General features: G+C 33.0%; 1 protein-coding gene across 4 annotated transcripts; it reads right to left on the bottom strand.

Annotated features, from left to right (window-relative positions):
• Positions 1-10,074: 10,074 nt before the first annotated feature.
• Positions 10,075-22,170, bottom strand: LOC119837765. 4 transcript variants are annotated; one of them, XM_038363512.1, is made up of 8 exons: positions 21,964-22,170; positions 19,412-19,635; positions 17,796-19,292; positions 15,253-17,720; positions 14,767-14,886; positions 13,721-13,861; positions 13,358-13,494; positions 10,075-12,992 (listed from the first exon to the last, which is right to left on the bottom strand). In XM_038363512.1, the coding sequence occupies exons 2-8, from the start codon at positions 19,631-19,633 to the stop codon at positions 12,835-12,837; spliced, it is 4,743 nt and encodes a 1,580-aa protein (XP_038219440.1). In that variant the 5' UTR covers positions 19,634-19,635; positions 21,964-22,170; the 3' UTR covers positions 10,075-12,834. The 4 variants fall into 4 exon arrangements, with proteins under 4 accessions (XP_038219440.1, XP_038219443.1, XP_038219441.1 ...); XM_038363515.1 differs by having other exon boundaries at positions 15,397-17,720; XM_038363513.1 differs by having other exon boundaries at positions 21,973-22,170.
• Positions 22,171-22,383: the final 213 nt, after the last annotated feature.

Genomic DNA, 22,383 nt, shown 5'->3' with positions numbered 1-22,383 from the left:
TGTGGTATCTTTAAAATCACTTTGTTTTTTAGACCATACATAATAAGGCGTCTATTAACTAGCGTTTGGTTAACCAGAGGTAGATTATAACTCTATCTTACTCTAAATATTGTAGTTAATTCTGAAGTATACGCTTACGCACTTCTTTATCTTTGTCTGTCTGTCTAGCAATTAATATTGTCAAGAATGCTTTTTAGTCAACTTCAAAAAATGAGGTAGTTTCGACTCTATATTCTGTGTTTGTTACCGCATAAGTTTTACTAGATTAAGAAATTTTTATCATTTGTTTTTTATTTGTGAGCTGGTCAGCCTGGAGCAGCCTTCCATGTGGTCACATTTAAATTTTGTTTATTTCATATATCACTATCTATCCAAATAATATTATAAACGCGAAAGTCTGTAAGTATAGATGGATATATGTGTTTTTTTTATGTCACCATCGGCAATGGAGCTGGTGGGTCGCCTGGTTGTAAGCGCTACCACCGCACATGAATTACTTAATAGTTGCTTATATAAATACTAATTGTAACCCGCAGCGTCACTCGTGGTACGTGGGTAAAATGTAGCCCATGTGCTAATCCAGACTGTAATCTATCTCTGTACCAAATTTCCTACAGATATGATGAGACGTTTTCGCGTGAAAGATAAACAAACATCCATCAATCCATTCTACAAACTTTCGCGTTTAAAATGTTATTAGGATAAATAACCGAAGCGCTTATCGCATAAAAATTAACAATAAAAAATAATTACTCCAGCAAGAAAGGAAACTAAATTCCACGAACAATTAGAATATAAATGAAACAAAGTTTAACCCTTAACCGCTGTGATCAATTTGACAGATGGCCACTTGCTGATAAGATCGCACCGTAAACTTTACGACACCTAACCCCACTAATCGCGGCTGTCGCACCGTCGCCTAGCATACTTCAAACAAATTTTTTTCTAGTAAAATAGTTTGAAGTAATAAATAAAAAACTATCACACTAATTTTAATAAAAGTCTATTACACTAATTAATAAAAAACTATCTCACTAATATTATAAATGTGAGAGTTTCTTTGTTTGGATGTTTGTCCGTCAATCACGCTGAGACTACGAATTTACATCTTCACGCTATTAAATATTTATGACACTATGTTACACGCATTGATGTACTCGTATCTTTCATATATCTTGTCTCATATAAGATATTTCACATCGAATTTGCAGATTCGGTTCATAGACTTGTGACCCTAGATAATAAAAAGAAAAACCTATTATTATCCATTGAAGTACCAGAAGAACAGATAACTGTTATTATCGCAAGTAGACAAAACTGTTCCACATCGGACCACATAAACTATTTTCAATAGTTATTTTCTACAAAACATCGACTGGGAGTAAGACACCAGCAGTCCCGTCTAAAGCAGCGCGTCACGGTGAGGTTTTATTCGGTAGGAATCCGACATAACCCACGGCTCCTTCCCCGGGGCCGTGGATATCTAATGCAAGATTTTCCCATAAAAAAACGGTACCACCTCATATTCTAAAGTGTCATTATTACACATTAATCTGTTAAAAACCCGCTGAGTTATCAAGGAACAAAGCCAAAAAATAAATTCAACCGAATGGAGAACCTTTCGTTTTGAGAACCTCGTTTAATATATCGTCATGAAGCTCTCAAATATCAGTTATAGTGTGCACCACTATAATATACAGCTTTATGACCAACTCAAACGAAATCCAAAGGGTTAAAAACTAACAACTTAGTTCACATAGCGTTGCTAATTGTCCATTAGTAAATTAAAAACAATGTCGGCGCAATCAAAAGCGTATGAATATTTATTAGACAAATTGCTACGGGTTTATTTTCTTATCTGTTCGCGTGTCTGAGCCTTCAACTTAATTTTGTATTACCTGAGTAGTTTTTATAAATAATGATCCATATAAATTGATTACCTACACATGACAGGGTATATAACTGGTAAGTTTTAAGAGATTATTAAAAAAGTTGATAATGTTATGGTTATGTAGGTATACGGGTAGGTAATCGTTTTAACAATTTGTAATAAATAAAGATTTTATACTATTTGGTTAATGAAAACAATAATTAAAAAAAATATCATAATTTTTGATGGCAATTTTTGTTTTCTCTATAATTAGATTTATTTTTCAGGCATTTGAAACCGTTATAAAATATTTAATGTCTTTTACATAAAAATAGATTTGTAACTAAAAATACGTATTAAAAAAATTTGCTTTCAGATGCTAAGACGCATAAAAAATTATAATATACGTATCCCCTTACGCTTTAATAAATCATTCAAATAATTCAAAAAAGTTTAGATATCAACTCAAGTACAATAAAGCATTATAATAACCATAAAATAAATCTTATATAAAACCATGACCTTATGACCTGCTTGAAAAATAGTCGTTGTTTTACTATCATTTCATAATTTATAAAATTAGGCAATTAAATTGAGGCAATGTTAATTAAACGAAGTGGCCATTAATTACAAATAATTAAAATAACTAGTGCTTAGGGAGTTGTTAGTAATATTTTAGCATTAAAAGATTAGACATATAATAGTTTAATGATCAAAATTACTTTATAATTGCATTTTGTATAACCATATGTTATTTTTATAGTGTTTCAATTGTGCTAAAAGTTTTATTTGGTTACCAACGGTCGCTGTAAATAAATACTGAGATTTCAGTTTTTGTTATTATATTATAAGGACGATTTTTTATATTTAATACATAATTTAGACTTCACAATTTATCTAAGATACTTAAATAGACAAATATTAATTGTTATATTTCTCACAAGCTTTTGCCCGCGGCTTCGCACGCGTTGAATTCGGATTAGATTAATACGTATACGTAATTCTCCTCTTGAGTCACTCTATCTAATAAAAAAAATCAAGATTTGTTTAGTTATAAAGACCTAACATAGGGACAGACGCGGGAAGCAACTGCTTTATTCAATGTAGTGATGATAGCGTAGGGTAGTTCAGTGGTAAGGACCTAGAGTTTCAATTAAATAATCGGGTATTCGAAATCGGGCGAAGAGCGTGCAAAAAAATAAATAGATTTTTCAATTTGTCCGCTTATTATTCACATCATCAGTTACCAATCATTGTGCACAGAGATCAATAAGGCGATGGCTAAATACGTTTTTTAAAATGCCTAAAAGTATATGATCCAGTACATTAAAAAGAAACAGATAAATGCATGATATGCTTCTAGATATATGTCAATTTGATGGTGTGTTGAAAACATAATGACTAGTGTGAATATTATATAAAAGATCACAGAGATACGTCTAAATACTTATTTTAATGATCCAAAACAAAATCATGCTAATACACTGGCAATCATAGGGATTTTTTTTACAATCAAAGGATTTTTAGTAAAGTACCTATTTCTGAAGATAATAGGTGCACGCACAATCTGTATGTGTGCGTGCGGCTCTATGTACAGATGATTTCGTTGATCGTATAAATGTGTGCGTAGAGAGTTGAGAGTATGAGACAATTTATACTCAGTTTTTAGTAACAAATACAATGTCTATTATAAATTATCCAATTGTCTGAATAAATAAAAAGAAAGGTACCTACTAAAAACAAGCGTTTATTGTTCTATGTACGTTTCAAATTAGATATCCCCTAAAGTTGTTGACATTCATTTTAAAATCTTTTAATTAAAGCAATATGCATGCCACCTATAGTGACATATAGTTCATTATATAGATAAAGACTATATATTTACCGACGGTATGTACTAATGATTAGCTGTACACTTAAAAAAGATACCGAAATCTTTTTAAGACACATTGTATATCTTTTCTTTATTCTTTAGCTTATTTGTACAGGCTTCGTGTCGCGAGTCCGACTCGACCGATTTTATATGTTTCTTTTTATTATAAATCGGTTTTGTTTTAGTATTAGTAATCCTCATACATTACATACGCACGTTATATCATATCTATAGACGGCAATTTTAGTTATGAATTCCAAAAATTGCAAAGGAAAGAAAAATTAAATTTCCCGAGGCTTTTAATGGAATGCGTAGTGATATATTTCCATATGGTATTATGGAGTTAGATTTGGTTTTCGGCCACAATGTAGCAGGCTCTTGTAGACGATCTACGTCCAGTGAAAGTTTACATAACGCCGGTTTTAATTCACACAGATTTACTATCAATGTACTATATGTAACTATTTTTCATTGACACAAGAACATATTTATTTTAATGAATAAAAACGAATCTGTGAACCATATTTCTTAGCGTAAATTTTCATCGAAAGATCAGCAAATGTCTTTACGAACTGCTCGTAATAATCAAGAATTCTTCATCACATTCATATACTTTAAGAAATAACAATTTACATACCGAACAAACATAAATTCCTATGTAATCACACACACAACACCACGCTCACAGTCCGGTTCCTGACACGCGTGTAGACACACGAATTTCGTTTTGAGAACTGCCATCCACCCTTGCAATTTAGGGCGGCACTATTCAAAGATCCCACCCCTTGAGAATCAACAATCCGACCCCTATCGCCGTCCTTTTCGTACAAAAATAACATCTGGCTACACGAAAATTAACCGTAAGCCGTTCTGCATAAGTGCGTTTATATGAAAAAAGGCAAACCATCGATTTTCAACCGTGTAGGGTAACACAATTAAAGGGATGTTACTTAGTACAGTTATAACTACGGCAGAGATTTGAGGTGAAAAATTGTAAGTGCTTTTAGCATGATACCAGTTTATTAGCCGACGATCTACTGCGGTATGGAGTTTATAGTTAAATGACCTGTTTTAGCTGTGTGGACGAAATGGTGAAGTTTGCTCGAATGGCTGAGAATTAAACTTTAATGTCACATTGTTTAAAATACTTATTATAGTTAATTACTTTATTGTAATATGTATAGGATATTATAGTATCCTTTTAGGCTGATAGTCCTTCACTTGGGAATGTCTTATTGGCATTCACAATATATATATGTACTCGTACAAGTATGGGGGTGAAATTAAAATTTTGTATGCATTTCGTGATTCTCATGTCAAACACGATTTCTTTCTTATGATAATTTTACGATGTTTTTTTTATTATATTAATACATTTTGGGCATATCAACACAATGCTTATGTTTATGAGAAGTATTTGATATAACCATAAGAAAAAGATAAAAAAAATATTCTGAATTCTCTACATTCAACACAGGTAATACCTAGTCCTGGGAATGGACTTTAGAAATCCCTTGTCATTATAACCATACCATAACATCCTGTTAATATGATATAGCTTTCATCAGTCTTCTGCAATGGTAACACCGTATTAAGGAGCATTACCGGTCGGAAGTAATAGAGGGACAAACAGAGAGATGAAATACAAAGCAAGATTAGAATAATCCAAGCTGTTGAATAGTTATCTTATACATACGACGACTAGGATATTATGTTAATTCTAGATGTAAACTATCACTAAAACAAATTATATCCAAATCGATCCCGCAGCAACTTATCGTTTATCAATTGTACGCTTCCACCACATTCATTTAAAATTTATTTAATTAAAAGATCAGATATATGCGTAAAGGAACAGTAGGATCTTGGACTATAGCTGTTATAATTTATATGTCTGTCTGTGAAAGTCTTATTAACGTGAATCTACCGATTTCATTATAATGTGATTTATTAGTGTGTGCAGTTAGGAAAACGGATAAAAATTAAAAATAAAACTTTTTTGGGTTAACATTTAACAACCTAGAATTTAATCAAGACTTGTGTATTTGATATTAATCTCTTAAACAAATAATACTGATTGATTCCCATTTTGATTCTCAGTATGATGTGTCCCATATTGCAACTCCCACTCGTCTTAACTCTTATCAGATACTGTATGTCTCGTAATACTGATATTGTTTAGCCTTTCCCGATGACTGGCCTATCCAACACAAAAATTTCCAAGTTGAACCAGCAGTTACTAAACTACGCTTGTTAAAACAAACATTACAGATTTATATAAATAATGCTCAGATAGATCCACACTTATATTATATAGAGAAAAGATTTGTTATTATGTATTGTATTGCTGGTAGTCTGAAACCTAGGAATCACTCGTAGATAAAGCGACTACGTTCTGTAAATAAGATCTATAAAATTTTTAAACTGAGAATTAGAATAATCATCAAGATTAATTCGTTTATTTTTAAGGATCACTAATTGTTAAGTCAGTTTTCAGCTTACCATCATTCGAGCTCGTGGGCGCTGCCCTATAAGTCGAATCGATGGTCATACATAAGGTCATATATCACACTAATATTATAAATGTGAAAGTTTGTTTGTTTTGAAGTTGTCCGTCAATCACGCTGAAACAAGTGAACGGATTTTGATGATATTTGGTATATCTACCTCTTCCTTAAAAGGCCGGCAACACCTTCACAGGGATTCTTGTGATTGGGCAGTGGTGATCGCTCGATAATGGGCGCACCACTTGTTCGTTTGTCCGCTTTCTTTTATATATAAAAAAAATAATACACAGAGGGTAAGAGCTGATATGAGTGATAGGATAGATAATGCGTGCAAAGCCGCGGGCAAAAGCTAGTATGAATATAAGTGTATAATCTATAGTATTTTCTTATGTTTGATTTTATGCGAGCATTATATATTTAGAAATTAAAGACTTTGTAACAGATTTTAAACGCGATTTTATCATTATTAACGTAGGAGAATCTCCTCCACGCTCGCTATAGCGTGAGAAATGTCGGGTAAAATACAAATCGCGTTTAAAATCCGTGAAAAAGTTTTTGTTTCCAAATAAAACCTATAGGTACTTATCACCTACTAATTCGTAAAGAACCTCGATCAGTGAAAGGGATGTACATGATATCGGGCCCACAAAGGGGAACGGAACGGGTCTGTTGGGCATATTTTTAACTGAAATCCTGATCTGCTGAAGGGACTTGAATTATTTGGATGTAGGTACATACTTTCTTATTGTTTATTTTCTACATTCGTAGAGGTTATTTCTTTAAAGAAAATAAATGTATTTATTTATAAATATAATATTATGAATTCATACATTTAGGCATCAAAAATTGCAACAGATAAAATACCAAAAGAGATAAGGAGTAACTGAAATTGTGAAAAACATTCTCTTGTTAAATCAACAATCAGTACTTAAGTGTAGTGAAAAAAAAATAAAGAAAAACAATCCACGTTCTGTACCGGTACATCAAGTATCTGCGCAGGATATCAATACTTTGTTTTTATATATGTACCTAACTTTCTATAAAATTACACTCTTCCAAAACTTCAGTTACATTATTTGTCTAGAATCGGAATTACAAAACAGATTAAGAGAGTATCTAATATGTATAAGCCTACATATTGTATCTAAATATTAAAATATTAACACACTTATTAATATTAAGCAAAATAGTAAATAATTTCTTAGTTCAATATAAAATTGTATGAAAAATTAACTCTATACTGCTATACAACTAATGAAATTATAGTTCATCAAATGTTTCATATCATTGTTCGCAAAACATTATAAATCAAAATAACATCGTTCTTAAAAAGCAGATTAATCAGCTATCATAAAAAATATCCAGTACTTAACAACCCATTCAAAGAAAAATTCGATAGAAGCTAATTGAATTAATTAGACCAATTCGTGTTGTCAGAAATAACCGCGCCAAACAAAACGGATAACGGAAGCACGTCTTGATTTCACCCTTAACCATTTCTCCACCCTTTACGCCTGAGGCATAACTCGACCAAGTACTGTGAACGAATACCATAGATAATAATAATATAATTCACTCAACATTACGCGCCAACATAGACTATAGAACGCGCGCTCAAAAGGAACGCAGCAATGTACCGCGGTTTTACGTTATCTGTGGTTTCCATGCGAAAAGGCGGGTAAATTAGACTAGTAGCCTCAGGTCTTTTCCGAGTGTCTGTGTATTTTCTAACGACTAATTTGGCATTATTGCCGTTGTAAATGGGGGAGAACGTCTTTATTGAATTTTTATTTTTTCGAATTTTAATGTTTGTATTTTAATATATCCGATCTTTTGACGCAATAGAAGGTTTTTTCTTGTATAATGTTACTCTTTAAAAGTTATAAACGTTGTACCTACCTAGAATATATCATTATAAATAAAACTTTAATATCTATTCTATTTTAAGGTTAGTATTAATCACCAGGCTGTATATCATGAACCGCGATAATTAGTCATTTTCAGGGATGATTTTTTTCTATAGCATCTGTAGAGAACAAATTATAAAAAATTGAGGATATGCATCTATTTACCTTATTTTTAAGGAACCCTTAGTGTCGCGAGTCCGACTCACACTTAAGGATTATTATTATTCTTTATATTTAAAGACTAAATAAACTTTCTCATTTGGCCTGAATATTGCTGAGGGTTTACAAGACAAAAAGCTAATGAACTGATTAGTTCGTAGCTATACTCATAGAAAACACCGTACTTACGGTAAGAGAAAACAAACATATTTACCCACAGTATATTTTATCGCAAATGATAAAATTCAATATTAATAATGATTATGATGAAAATTTTGCGTTATTTGTTAATATATACAGTTCAAATTTCACTACTTTAAATAAAATAATTATCCAATAACTGCCATCTAGAGTGGAGTAGCGAGATTAAAATTTCCTTCGCTGACCGCCATCTAGTATGCATTTTGATAATATCTAGTATTATCTTAGGAAACAAATACTTAACTATTTTTAAAATTAACTAAAATTTTATAAACAGTAATGTTTAAAAGTGACTAAAAAATTTATGGAGAAAAATAAAATAATCTGTAACAATTTAGTTCCAAACACAGATGGCGCTGTTAAACTATTAGATACCTATACCATTTGTTAGGGTTTCGATAAAAATATAGTAAATTGTTTGAAACTCCTTTTACTTAAGATCAACTAAAGTTACATAAAATTCACTTTAGTTGCTTTAAAAATTGTATGTTCGATTACAAATTTTGTAAGTAAATTTCAGATCGAGCCCAATATTGAAATACCCGCATTGCGGAAAACATCCATGTCCTTTTATGGTCTCTTCACTTATTAAGATATCAAGTTTTGTCTATTCACTTATTAAGTTATCAAAAACTTGCGGTCTTGACGTCGCCTGTTATACATGTAACACGCCACGTACACATGAAACGAAGAAATAATCTTTGAATCCGGGCCAGAAATTCATAAGATAAGCGCTTTCAAAGAAACAAATTCTTCATCTTTATACCATAAGCAAAGTTAATATATTACTAATTACATAGAATTATCAATTTAAATTTTTTACCTCCCGGTAAAACGCGCAGGCGTGTAACTATACAAAACTGGTACCTATCCATATTAAAAGAATCTTTATATATTACTAGCTGACCCGGTAAACGCTGTTCTGCGTTACTCGTATCATTTATGGTTATTATGAAAAATAGATGTTGGCCGATTCTCAGACTTACCCGATATGCACACAAAATTTCATGAGAATCGGTCCAACCGTTTAGGAGTATGGTAACTAACATTGTGACACATTTGATGTATATACAGATATCGATATTATGCTGTATACAATAAACAACAAACATACTTTTGTTTATATCATGTCGTGTATGACAATCAAAATAATATTTAAAATCAGTCCAGGAACTTCAGAGCTAATTTACAAATAAAAAGTTATGTATGTATAAATAGCTGTAACCCGCGGCGTCACCTGCGTGGTACCCAGCTAAAAGGTAGCCTACGTGATAATCCAGACTATAATCTATCTCTGTAGAAAATTTCATACAGATACAATGAGCTGTTTTCGCGAGAGAGTAACAAAAATCCATATATAAATCCATACTTTCGCATTTATAGTAGTAGGACTAGTACTCTGCTCCAAATATAGATCGAAGTGCAGAGGCTCAACCCCTGAGAATTAAATAATAAATACGTACAATGGGGCTGACATAAACAGTAGTTTAAAAGCCCTCTAAATAAATGATTAAAAAAAAAAAATACGTACAGAGGCACACAAAATAAAACAAAACAAATTGTTCAAAATACTTTATTCTCAACAACATTACGTATAAAACATTCTCACTGCGTCTATGTTAATTACAATGCACTAAAACCTATTAAATCATAAAATTGGACTTTCAAATGTACACGAGTACTTTCTATGCGTAAATTCATTCTTTTATTTACACTTAATTCGTTCTTATTCAATTCCTATAACATCATAACTAACTTATTATAACGTGATTATATCAAGCGGTGAATTGACTTTTCCATATTTTCCGTCTTTTTAGATTTTTTTTATTATTTTTCAAACTAAACTTTTATGGATGCGGCGTTTTTGTAAATCTATGTCGCTTATTAAAAAAAAAAACGAAACGGCAAACGAAAGGTTAAAAACATAAGTCGATAGTTCTTTACATTTATAACTACAGCAGAAATGTTTCCGTTAACTTTTTGTAAATAACGTCACTACAATGAGAAAACCAGTTCTAGTGACGTTTTAACAAGTCTTAACATAACTATACAACAAAGTAAATATACAATTTTTTAGCTAGAGAGTATTCATAAGCATAACATAATTCTAGAACAGCCAAAACATAATTTTTTATATCTTTTTTCTTTACATTTTATCCTACGAAGCTCGATTTCAGTGGCAATACCAATATGCAGACATAAACTTATCAATGACAAAGTTTTCGCATCACAAGAGGGCGCTGTAATAAATTTTCAATTTGTGCGTATCGAAGGGAATATTTAAAATTGGAAGAGGAGGAAGCTGCCAGAATTAAGTTTATAATCTGTCAGAATTAAATGCTAGAAACCGCGCCAATAGAGAACGAATTTAAAAAGCGTTGGTTGATGCTCTCGCAATCGTCTCATTCGCACTTTATGCCGCCTAAATTTCGTTCTTATTGGCGCAGATAATAAATGTAACTAAAATGATACACTTAACGAAAAAATAAATATGATCACAACGAAAAAATCGTTCGTAGCATTGACTAGGTTATAGTTACCTAAAACAGACCTAAGTGCTTAAATTAAACTTTTGTCAAATCATTTTAGCGTTAAAGGGTCAACTTAAGGGCTCAATTGAATAAAGTATTGATGTATGTTCATTAAAAGACGCGCGAAAAGCAAAAGCTATTATGTTAGCTCATCTCAATTAAACTAACATGTTGGGAAATTTCATAGAAAATTTATTTCCTAACTTCATAATTATCTTGGTACCATGATAAAATTTTTTTAAATATCATGACAGCCCATTGTATGAGCATCACTGTTTTATCAATCAATTCTCAATATAAAAAGTTGATTAAATCAATTCCGTTTAATTTCTACTAAATATTAAAATAGCGTTATGAGGCGTGCGGATTTTTCAATCTGCATGATTAGTTGCTGCTTTGTCACTCAAATATAATCCATTGACTCAATTAGACAAGTAACTTCGAAATTGAATTTTATATACATATAGTTAAAAATTAAATTCCATTCCCAAATTTATTGAAAGCGTTTAAAAGTATCGGTTTATAATTCTCAGTGTATTTCGTAGACGAAATGTTTACTTGAAAAAATGTCAATGATACATAACTGTCTAATGCCATTTTTAACGGCACGAACTATATTGTACTACTAATTAATTATCAGTCGCTATAGGAACAGAAAATTTGGCACGGGCAATAATCGGAAGCATATTGTTAAAACTGCTTAGCATTAATTAAAAGCGATCGATTTGTAAATAGCTTCACAAATATAAACAATTTTCTTTTTGCCTACAGTACAGTCCGCAAAAAAACCTAATAAGTCTTGATTTTTTTTTTAGTTTTATATCTAGTCTAGTGCAGTAAAGCTAGAAAAATGAATTTATGTAAAATAATATGATCAGTTAAAAATTTAGATCGATTTTCAACCATAGATTAAAATATACATATATGATAGATTCAGGCAAAATAAACATGAAATACATACATACTACTTAAAATTGAACATTTTCTTTAATTTTAATATAAAACGTAATTAGCTCATTGAAGTTGGCTGTCAGAATTTGCTTAAAGACGATGGTAACATTACATCTGTAAGATTTTAGAAAAAAACATCGATTTACAACGAGTGATGGATGGATTTTATACATATAATTTGCAAATTATATTTACAAAGCGTATTCCGTTTAAAATATATGCATTTTAAATTACAAGCCTCTTTTATAATTAAGACAGATCGGCGATTTGGTTAAATGACTGTCGAATGACCATCATCGTCTCACAAACTGTCTCGTATCTTGCGAAACTTTATTATATACAAACGCATGTACTTTAGACATAAGAGGTAGTGTCAATGAAAGCTAAACGAAACTATATATTTACAACAAAAACAAAAAAAAACAATTACACAGTCGAAAGAAAAATGTACTACAATTCATCTAAGTAGGTACATCGTGAGCAAAATAAAAACAATGTCTTTTCAATTGCACAACGCGGGGGAAAAAGCGCGCGAACTGACAGAACAGCTATTTAATTTCCCACGTCACTTTGACGTGACGGCTTGACTTATCAAATTTGACACGTCACTGGTATTTTTGTATTTGTTTCGAAAATTCGACACTTTACAAACGTGGCTATTGGAACTGTCAGATCGACGGATAAACGTAAAACGAGCGCGAAAGTGGCACATTTCGAATTTCGAATTTGGCGTTCCATGTGAGCTGTCAAATTTTACATATCAGAACGTCATCAGAAGCTGGGACATCGCGTTCGCGGCAAACTTCAGAACGGAAACGGACGTGTGCAGCAATCGTCAAGCGCTGTCTTCCGGCCGCTTGTCGCCTTTGCGTTTGTTCAATTTCTTTTTTATATCAAGCAACATTTGCTCGAAGGACATGTCGTCGTTGCGCCGCGGCGGGATCGCGGCTTGCCCGTGGAAGGCGCTCTCCGTGTACTTCGCTTCGAGACCATCTGTTTTTAAAAAGGTATTGTATGCGTTAATTGATGATTTGATAATGAAATAATAATAACACACTAATTTATACATTTCAATAGTTTGAGACACATAAAAAAGGTATTGTATGCGTTAATTGATGATTTGATAATGAAATAATAATAACACACTAATTTATACATTTCAATAGTTTGAGACACATAAAAAAAAAAGTATGATCGTGACCATTTATGGGAACCATGACGATTTTGCAACGGCAGCTCGAAAAATAATCAACCACACATTAGCAATACCATAAAACACTGAAAATGGTACACACGAGGCAACGACACGACGATTACATTACGAATCGATATCCCAATAAATAACACAATAAAATCACCCAAATCTGCGTAGCTCTGCCTGCAGAAGGCGCGTCGGCCGCCGAAGCCGACGTCGTACTGCGGGAACGACGCCGCCGCCTCCACCGCGGACCACGCGTCGCGCGGCCGCTGGTACGTCACGAAACCGTAGCGGGTACTAACCGAGAATAAAAAAAAAAACTATATTATTATTATTTTTAACAAAGCACTAATTGTCCTTCTGAGATATAGGTAAATTTAATTAATTACAAATTTAAAGAAACAAAAAGCAATATTAAGAAATGAAAACACAAAGAAATTAATTCCGACCGTCAATAAAAACTCGATACATATAATCATTAATATGATACATTAAAAAAATTATCACCACTTGTTCCACTCACCCATCCTCCTTACTGTGCAGCCTAACCTCTGTGACCGGGCCGAATTTCGAGAATTGACTCCGCAACGACGACTTCGTTATGTCCTGCTCTAACCTTCCCACGAACACTATCCGTCTCTCTTCCACTGGCGTGTTGCTCTCCCTGGAAGGCAATGACGTTATTATTATATTTTTGCTTGTTAATTAAATTTGAGCAAACTTCCGTGTTTGTTTGTGAAATGTACAGTGAAACCTGGTTAAGTGAGACATCAAGGGACCTGCAATGTCGTTTCACTTATAGAGGTATTCCACTTACCCAGTGTCTCAGATATACAGGTATAAATAAATATCTGTCTCATTTACAGAGGGTTCCATTAATAGAGGTCTCTTCGCGTGTCTTCCCACTTTCATAAACGGATATTAACTTCAGTTTTTCACGTAATGATAACGATTGTAGCTTTCGTTTTGACATTTTTCAAATAAACATTTGTATGATAGTAAAGCGAAACTAAAACTGAAGGTAATTGAAGGTCAAAATTTGTACTTACGTACTTGGAATTGCGTGTGGAATTTGTGGGTAGAATAAGAATGAGTAAACAAACAATGTTATCTCAGTTACAGAGGTTTATGCATATAAAATTTACTCGCTGTCTCAATTATAGAGGTAACTATGATGATAAATCGAAAGAACAAATCCCAGATATAGAGGTTTACCGCGTCCCACTAACAGAGGTAATTCAGTGCCAAAGTGTTGGGACCTCAGCATGAGTTCCAGTTACGGAGGTTTCTCACTTATCCAGGTCCCACTTAACCAAGTTTTACTGTACATATATATAATGGTATATCTCACTTTGACGCAATTAGTTAGTTTCCTTTTGGTTCAAAGCAAAAACAACACGGTATAAAGCAAAGTTGTTTCCCGCGTCTGTCCCTATGTATATATGTATGTATGCTTAGATCTTTAAAACTACACAACGGATTTTGATGGGTAATTTTTTAATAGATAGTAATTCAAGAGGAAGGTGTATGTGTATAATAACATCTATTATATATTTAAGTCCCACTTACCTATCTTCAGAGCTGAACGATTTCCTATATGCCTTCTTCCTGGAATCATTTCTTCTGAAAGCGCTGGAAGATCTTCGAGACTTAGATGACGACGCGCTAGAACTCGACCCTGAAGATGAACTAAAAAGAGAACATATTATTATAGTCATATTAATAATTTATTTTTATTTGTAATTCAATTAACAAACATAATTCTCAATTATATAATAACTTACCGTTATTATTAACCTGTAATAACATACTAATATCAGGCTTTAAAGAAAAAAAAACCGCCTAAAACAATAAATGGTTAATGCCTACGTCGATAACGTGCATTATGATTGGTAAATTTATAATTTACTGTATTGGCCAGTTAGTTACCTATTATATAGGCTGTACTTGCAACTATTTTGCTCAGCAACATAGCAAAATCGACTTTATTATGTTAGAACAACATTCCAAATTCGTAAAGCCGCCACCCAAAACACGCAATTCGTTTAATTTTACCTTGAAGAAGTGGACGTATCGGAACTTTCCGACACGGTTGCTTTTCTTATTGGCGGCGTTAGCGATTTCGTCATTTTCTTTTCGGCAAATTTCTGCGGACTAGGCTTCTTTTTAATTGGGCTCTTAGATTTAGTTTCAGCGTACCTAGATCTTGACCTCGAGCGGTTAGAACGGTAATCTCTGCGGAGGGAGGGCGACCGTCTAGATCTATATGGCGATCTAGACCGTCTTTTTCTTCGGTACGGCGAATCAGAACGTCTATAGCGCCTGAATCTTGTGCGAGATCTTGATCTGGTGCGACTTCTCGAACGTTTCCGCCTGTGGCCGCGAGAGTGCGACCTTGACCTTCTGTATTTAACTTCGTGTTTATCTTTCGAGCGGGAACGCATCTCTTTGACCGGCGATTTCTCACGTTTCACCTCGGTCTTGTGCTTCACAGTTGCTTCCTCTGGTTTGACAGCAATTTGCTTTCTCACTGGGCTTCCATCGCTCGACATTGACATGTCACTGTCGTTCCTCTTACGCGGTGAAATAGACTGCTCTTTGATCTCTTGTTTATCGACAACTTCAACTGTCAGAGGACTGAATTCGACTGTGGAGTCTGTTTGAATATTAATAGCTGCCGATTCTGGCCTCTTTCTATTCTTTTCTAAATGTAAGATAACTTTGTCCTCGCCGTGTTCAGCTTTTTCGTCGTAATCGCGTACAATCGTCGGTTTTACAAATTTGAATTCTTGTTTATGGACTGGCGATTTAGGTTTGTGCTTTTGTTCTACGGTGTTACAATTTTGTATGACTGTGGGAGCTTTTTTCATAACAACATCTTGAATGCTAGCAAAAAGTGAATTGCTTGATATTTTCGTATCGACTTGTTTCCCAACACTTTTTAATGTAGCTGTGATGTCTTTGAATCGTTCTTCATCTATTTTTATATCTGTAACTTTATCTTCAGCGGAGCTTCTTTCATCTTTAACGGGGTCGAAAACGTTATGTTTGAGTACTGTATCAGATTTTCGTATTTTGAAATTAATTATCGCCTTATTCTCCTTTGGAGGAGTATGTGTTTTCTGTGGTTTAATTTCGTGTATTATTTCTGTTTGCTGAAACATATTTTCGTCAGTGTTGGTACCAACACTGACTAAAATAATTTCGTCATAATCTTTTGATGGCGGTTGGATTATTTCATTTGCTATTGGTATCGGTATTATAGGGTCTGTAGACATTCCAACAATCTTCAACATCTCAGCGTCACTGATGAGAGGTTGTAGTTCAAGATTCTCAACTTTCGGTATTTTACTCATAACAATGTCCTCATCTCTCTTCCGCATGGCTTCAGCCTTTTGTTTTTTAGTATTCATTAGGATTTTTCTTGAAGCTTCTCTAATAGGATCGAAAATTTTCTTAGGGCCTTCAGAATTCTCAGAACCCTTAGAATTTGCTTCATCACTGTTAGATTTCTGACTTGTTGCTGCTTTCGTAACTTTATCTAAAATGATGTTGCATGGCATTTCTGGAAATATCGCTTCTGGGCTAACTTGTGCCGAGTTATTGTTTGAGCTTGCGCCACGACGTAACTTATACTCTTGGAGATTTAACTTTTTCTTCTTTTGTGGCTGCTCAGTTTCAACAACATTCAGGGGCTCTGGTGATATTTTACTGTCATCATCATAACTTCTTTTCTCCGACTTCACTGGAATATTCTGAGGCATTTGCATATCTTTTTTATCTGTAAATAAAGCAGCATAGAAATCCTCTGCCTTTGATTCTTCATATTTAATTTTTTCGATGATTTGTTCAGGTTCCACAGTATTTTTCGGTTGTTCTTCTATTCTCGTAGTTGTAACCACATTTTCAATATTAGCTACAGCTGGTTTTTCACTAACACTACCAGATTTATGTTTTTCTATAATTTTTATTTTATGATTGTCCTTAGAATCACAGTTTTTAATTATAACTTCAGACTTATTTTTAATAGTTAACTTAATGCTACTATTTGAATTTTGACTACTTGCAGTATCACTTGCTTTAGAAGCATTTTTCACCATCACAGAACCGTTACTTTTATTATTGACAATATCATTCGAAGCAAAATGCACTGGGTCTACTTCGGTCTTTTTACGATAGTTAATGTTTGAATTTGCTTTGAATGTCTGTTTAGCACTAGTCTTCTTTTTAATGTCACTATCATCTTCACTAGCACGATTGTTCACAACTTTATTTTTCTTAATATCATTGCACTTTTCACTTTCCTCGTCACTACTTTGATGGTAGATTATTCTCTTATCCTTACAGGATCTGTGCCTGGAGCTCAGTATCCTGTTATTACTTGATAGAACTTCAGGTTTTAACAAACTCCGACCACCTTTTATATTCGGAAGACTATGCCTTTTTTTCGTGGAGCAGTAGTCATGGTCAGAATGCACAGGACTTGGGGATCGTCTAATTGTTGAATTAATAGTCGACGGCATCTGTAATAAATTAAAGAAAAAATAACAAGTCCCTTTACGTTTTTAAAAGTAACTTGCTATGTAGGTGATACTTACCAAAATTTGCCTCATCTTATTTTTGTTCAATTGGACTCCTGCATCCTGTAAGCGCATGCCATTTGTTAAACTGGTGGAAACTTTAACTTTTTGATCATTCACATTTACAACTGGGTTCTTGGTCTTAGTATTCAACTTCTCAGTTGCTTCAAATTGTTCAAGTAGCGAATTTAAATTATTCGCCTCTAGAACTGGTATGACGGTTTCATTGCACGATTCTATGTCTACAAAATCATCTTCCGGTTTCACGTCTTTTTCCTTTTTGAAACTCGTCTTTTCTATACAAAAGTCGAGTACTCTCGGAGGTTTCGTCGTAATGGCTTTCGGGGGTATAGCCGGTTTTAAAACAGGTGATTGTTCAATACTGCTTATTATTGATTCAATGGGCCTATCTATTTCCATATCTTGAGGGGACAAATCATCTTCCTCTTTAACAGCAATAGCAGTTGATGTTGGTTTTGCACTGTTTGGTGTTATAAGGAAACTATTCACATCTTCCTCTGTTAGTGCTCTAGGAATATCATCACTCTTTGTACTGTTGTGTGATTTGTCCTTATCATTCTCAAAGGACAAGTCTGACAAATCAAGATTCAAATCCTCAAAGCTTAAGCAAGTCTTAGCATCTATATCTAGACAGATGTTGTGCATCGGGGAGTGTGGCACAGAGCATGACCTTTGTACACTTTTCAATTTATTATAAGGTATGTCTTCTAATAAATATCTCTTCAGGTCTTCAATATTGGGCAGTACTTCTAAATCAGCCTCATTAAGAGGGACTTCTGGTTCCAATTCTTCCGTATCAACTTGAATATCTTTAACAGATTCAATTATTTGTGGAACAATCTCTTCCACAACTTTTTTTTCATTTGTTTCTGTAAAAAATTCCTCCACATTAGGGACCACTTTTGCTATCCGAAAATCAGGATCCTCTGGTATCTTCGTAGGTATTAACAAATCATCCACAATAGCTGGTATTGTGGGTTCTTTGACATTTTTAATGAAATACTCATCAACATCTAGAACAACAGGCTCATCTTTTACTTCCAGTATATCCTTATCTTTATCTTTGTTTTCTTTTATAAAATACTCGTCGACATTTGAAACTACTGGTGTATCTAAATTTATGCCTAAATTGTCTGGACATATACTGCCCTCTGAGTTCTGACGGTATCTATAAAGATTGTCAGCTTGAGGATAGTTTGGTTTATCTTCTATATTTATATATTCTCCATCATCTATGGTATCGTCATTTGCATTTTCATATTGTTCCTCTTGATCTTCCTCATCTGAGGAGCATTCTAGATCTAAGTCGGGATCAACTGCAAAAACTTGAATGACATCATAGTCTGCACCCTCTACCAGTGAGTTATCCTCCATCGAGTCAGCTTCCACCTCATGATCGGAGGAGTCCAGAGTCTTTTCATCAATTGATATTTCCTGTACATCTATATTTTCATCTTCATCTATACTTGAATCATGATTTTGTGTTATGTTTATCTGAAAATTTATTACATTTTTACCAATTTGCATATCCACTAAAAATATTCAACATGTAGGTATTCAACTCTAGGTAATATTTTTATTAAAAATCAGAATAGATGTAAAAGCTCCCTTACCTTTTGATTTTGACTCCATAAATTGTTATCTTGAGGGTCCCAATATTCACCCTCATTGCTTTCCTCTTCATATTGGCTCGACGCTTGCTCCTGTGAATACTCTGGACTATTTTGGTTACAACTACCCTCAGATGACAGTGATTCACTCATTGAACGCATTATTTTATGACCGATAGTTCTATAACGAGCTTGATGATACATATTCAAAATATGCGACTCCATATCTGAAAATTAACAATGTTTTAGGTGTATTAATAATTTTAAATAAGTAATAATTTTAAGTTAGCTTTAAGGTGGCAGATTTTTGACAATTTACATGCCGATTGAATTTTTATTGATAATAAAACACCAAATCTAAACAACAATTTAATGATTAAATATGCACAGAAATAATTTGATGGTCTATTTTAGATGAGGAAATTTACAACACATTATAAAAAAGCCAAATAATTTTAACATTTTCCATAATTATTTCTAAAACTGGTTGAACATAAATAGTTAAATAAACAAGTCATACAAATGACATTGTCATTCCTAACACTTCAAAATCAGCTGACAAAATATAAAAAAAATTTGAAAAGAACAAAAAAAAATTTAAGCATTGTAATTTGTATATTCCATCATTTTATCAAAAGTGATCAACAGTATTTTGTATTCAAGTTAAAGAATTAAAAGGTAATAATGATTATTAAATATTTACTTATTTATATACTTATAAGTATAGATATTTGAAAATAGTGTTTTTAGTATGAAACAAATGATATTAGTTATTAAAATGCAAATTATTCAATGAGAAATAAATATTTATCATACAACATAATTGGACAAACATATTCTGCATTGTGTAGGTCATGGTGCAATCTGCTCTTGTTTACATACAGAAAAAATATTGTAATAAGAATTCTTTATTTGATCTGTACTGCGTCAAATATAATTTTATTTATCACATTTTTACTTAAAAGATAAGTTCAGATCACACAACTGTTTATATACACCTATATAAACCTATACATTCTGTTATTAAACTGACTCCTTGGCACAGTGGTTAATGCGTAGCGTAGAACCGAGGAGTCATAGGTTCAATTCCCAGTGGGGACACACAAAATAAAGTCTCGGTCTGGTAAGACACAGAAGGCTGATCACCTACTTGTCCGTAAAGAAATTCGATCAGTGAAACAGATGCCCCATACCCCACTAGGGGACACGGGACTTCACTTTTCTGTCATTTAGTTCAGCTGTCAGCAAAAGTAACAAATGATGTATGAAAATATAAAAATAATTAAATAGGCTATCAGTTGTATTATTAGCCAGTGGTAGAAGCAGCTATTTAACACTGGTCAATATTTTGAATATACACTTTCAGAGAAACTATTGGCAAGAGATGTCTAAACCTTTTTGACGTTTTATGCTTTTAAGCATGAAATTGTGCAATTGTAGCTTTTCTTGGAAAAAACCATTTTGTGCAACTAACTTTTTAGACATTTGTAGCCTAATCCAATGGTAAAAGAACACTTAATTTGGTCCAGTAGTTCCTGATATTATTCATCTAAACAATCTCTTAAGCATCATATCATTATGGGTATAGATGTTTATGAATTTCTAAAGAAACCCTTTGTATATAATTTTATACTATGGTGTGACTATATAGTAAGTGTCAACTAGAAGAGCACTTCTTTAACATTGACTGACATTAACCTTTATCACAATAGCATATTCAATATATACAAAGATACTCCCTTACAAAAGAACTACTTTCATATGTAATAACAATGATAACAACATACTAAACCTTAAATATATTAATATGTATCTTTGTTAAAAATACAACGGCCATTTAACATTCAAAACTCATCTACACATCCGCTAATGATATTTTAATATAACATACAAAATACATAAAAATTGTTTATGAGTACATACATTGAAATAGCTCATTTCAGACTTGAACAATACATGAACACAAACTTTTATGTTTTATAATAATAAAATGCAGTTATCAGTGCTCAGTTTCATCACGATACTGTCAGTATCAGATAGGAGTTAAAATTTAACTGTCAAAATGTGAAAACAACCTAAAAGTCATGTGATCACAATGCATTTAAGACCTAAAGTCGTGACCGCGGGGTCTAAAACCTTTTTATTACTCCAGCTTTCGATACAGATAACGGTGATTTCGACCAGTGCAAAAAACCGCAGCAAAAAATAACACCGCAACGATTGAAAGGTTAGGTCCCTTGACCGTTGCCTTTTAAAATAACAACTATGCACCAAACTCACATGAATAACACTTATTCTGCACGTTAAAGGGTTTCATAACATTAATTTACTTAAATTAGAAATATTATGTAAAGAAAAATAAACAATGATATCGTGACACAAAATGCGCGCAATCCTAACCTTGATAACGAAAATGGTTGATATAAGTTTCTAGTTCAAGGTCCCGTGAAAATCGGAAAAGTCACATGAAGGCGTTACACAAACAAATCTGTAATATCATTGCAACCCGACCAGAAATCTATTTTAAGAAAACAACAGACGAAAAAAGCACTAACCTTAACAACCTCAAGTGACGGCTTTATCCATGTAATATTTTTATGGGTAATTTGCCGCTGTATGCACATTAAACACCGTCAGTAGCACACTCAAGAATCTTTTTAGCACTTTTAATCACAGCACAATCCACTAATTCTTAATTTTTTCCTAAAAAATTAACACTTTTCACGAAACATCACATGCTACAAACTTCACGCACGACAGCAAATTCCAATTTCTAATGTTGCCATTTCATAACGAAGCCTAATTGTCAATAATGCGTCAAAGCTCTGCACTAAAATTGATTAAACAATACTTTCATAACAAATTGGATATTAAATTGAATACTCCATGGTTTAGATTCCTTATTTATTTCACAATTTTAACACGTAAAAACTTAACGATCTAATTTTGTTTGCATCGCGCTTATATAAATTTGA

This window comes from Zerene cesonia, chromosome 29 (assembly GCF_012273895.1).
Source record: "Zerene cesonia ecotype Mississippi chromosome 29, Zerene_cesonia_1.1, whole genome shotgun sequence".
NCBI lineage: Eukaryota > Metazoa > Arthropoda > Insecta > Lepidoptera > Pieridae > Zerene > Zerene cesonia.
Note: the sequence above shows the minus strand (reverse complement) of the source record. Positions and strands in the feature narration are given on the sequence as shown.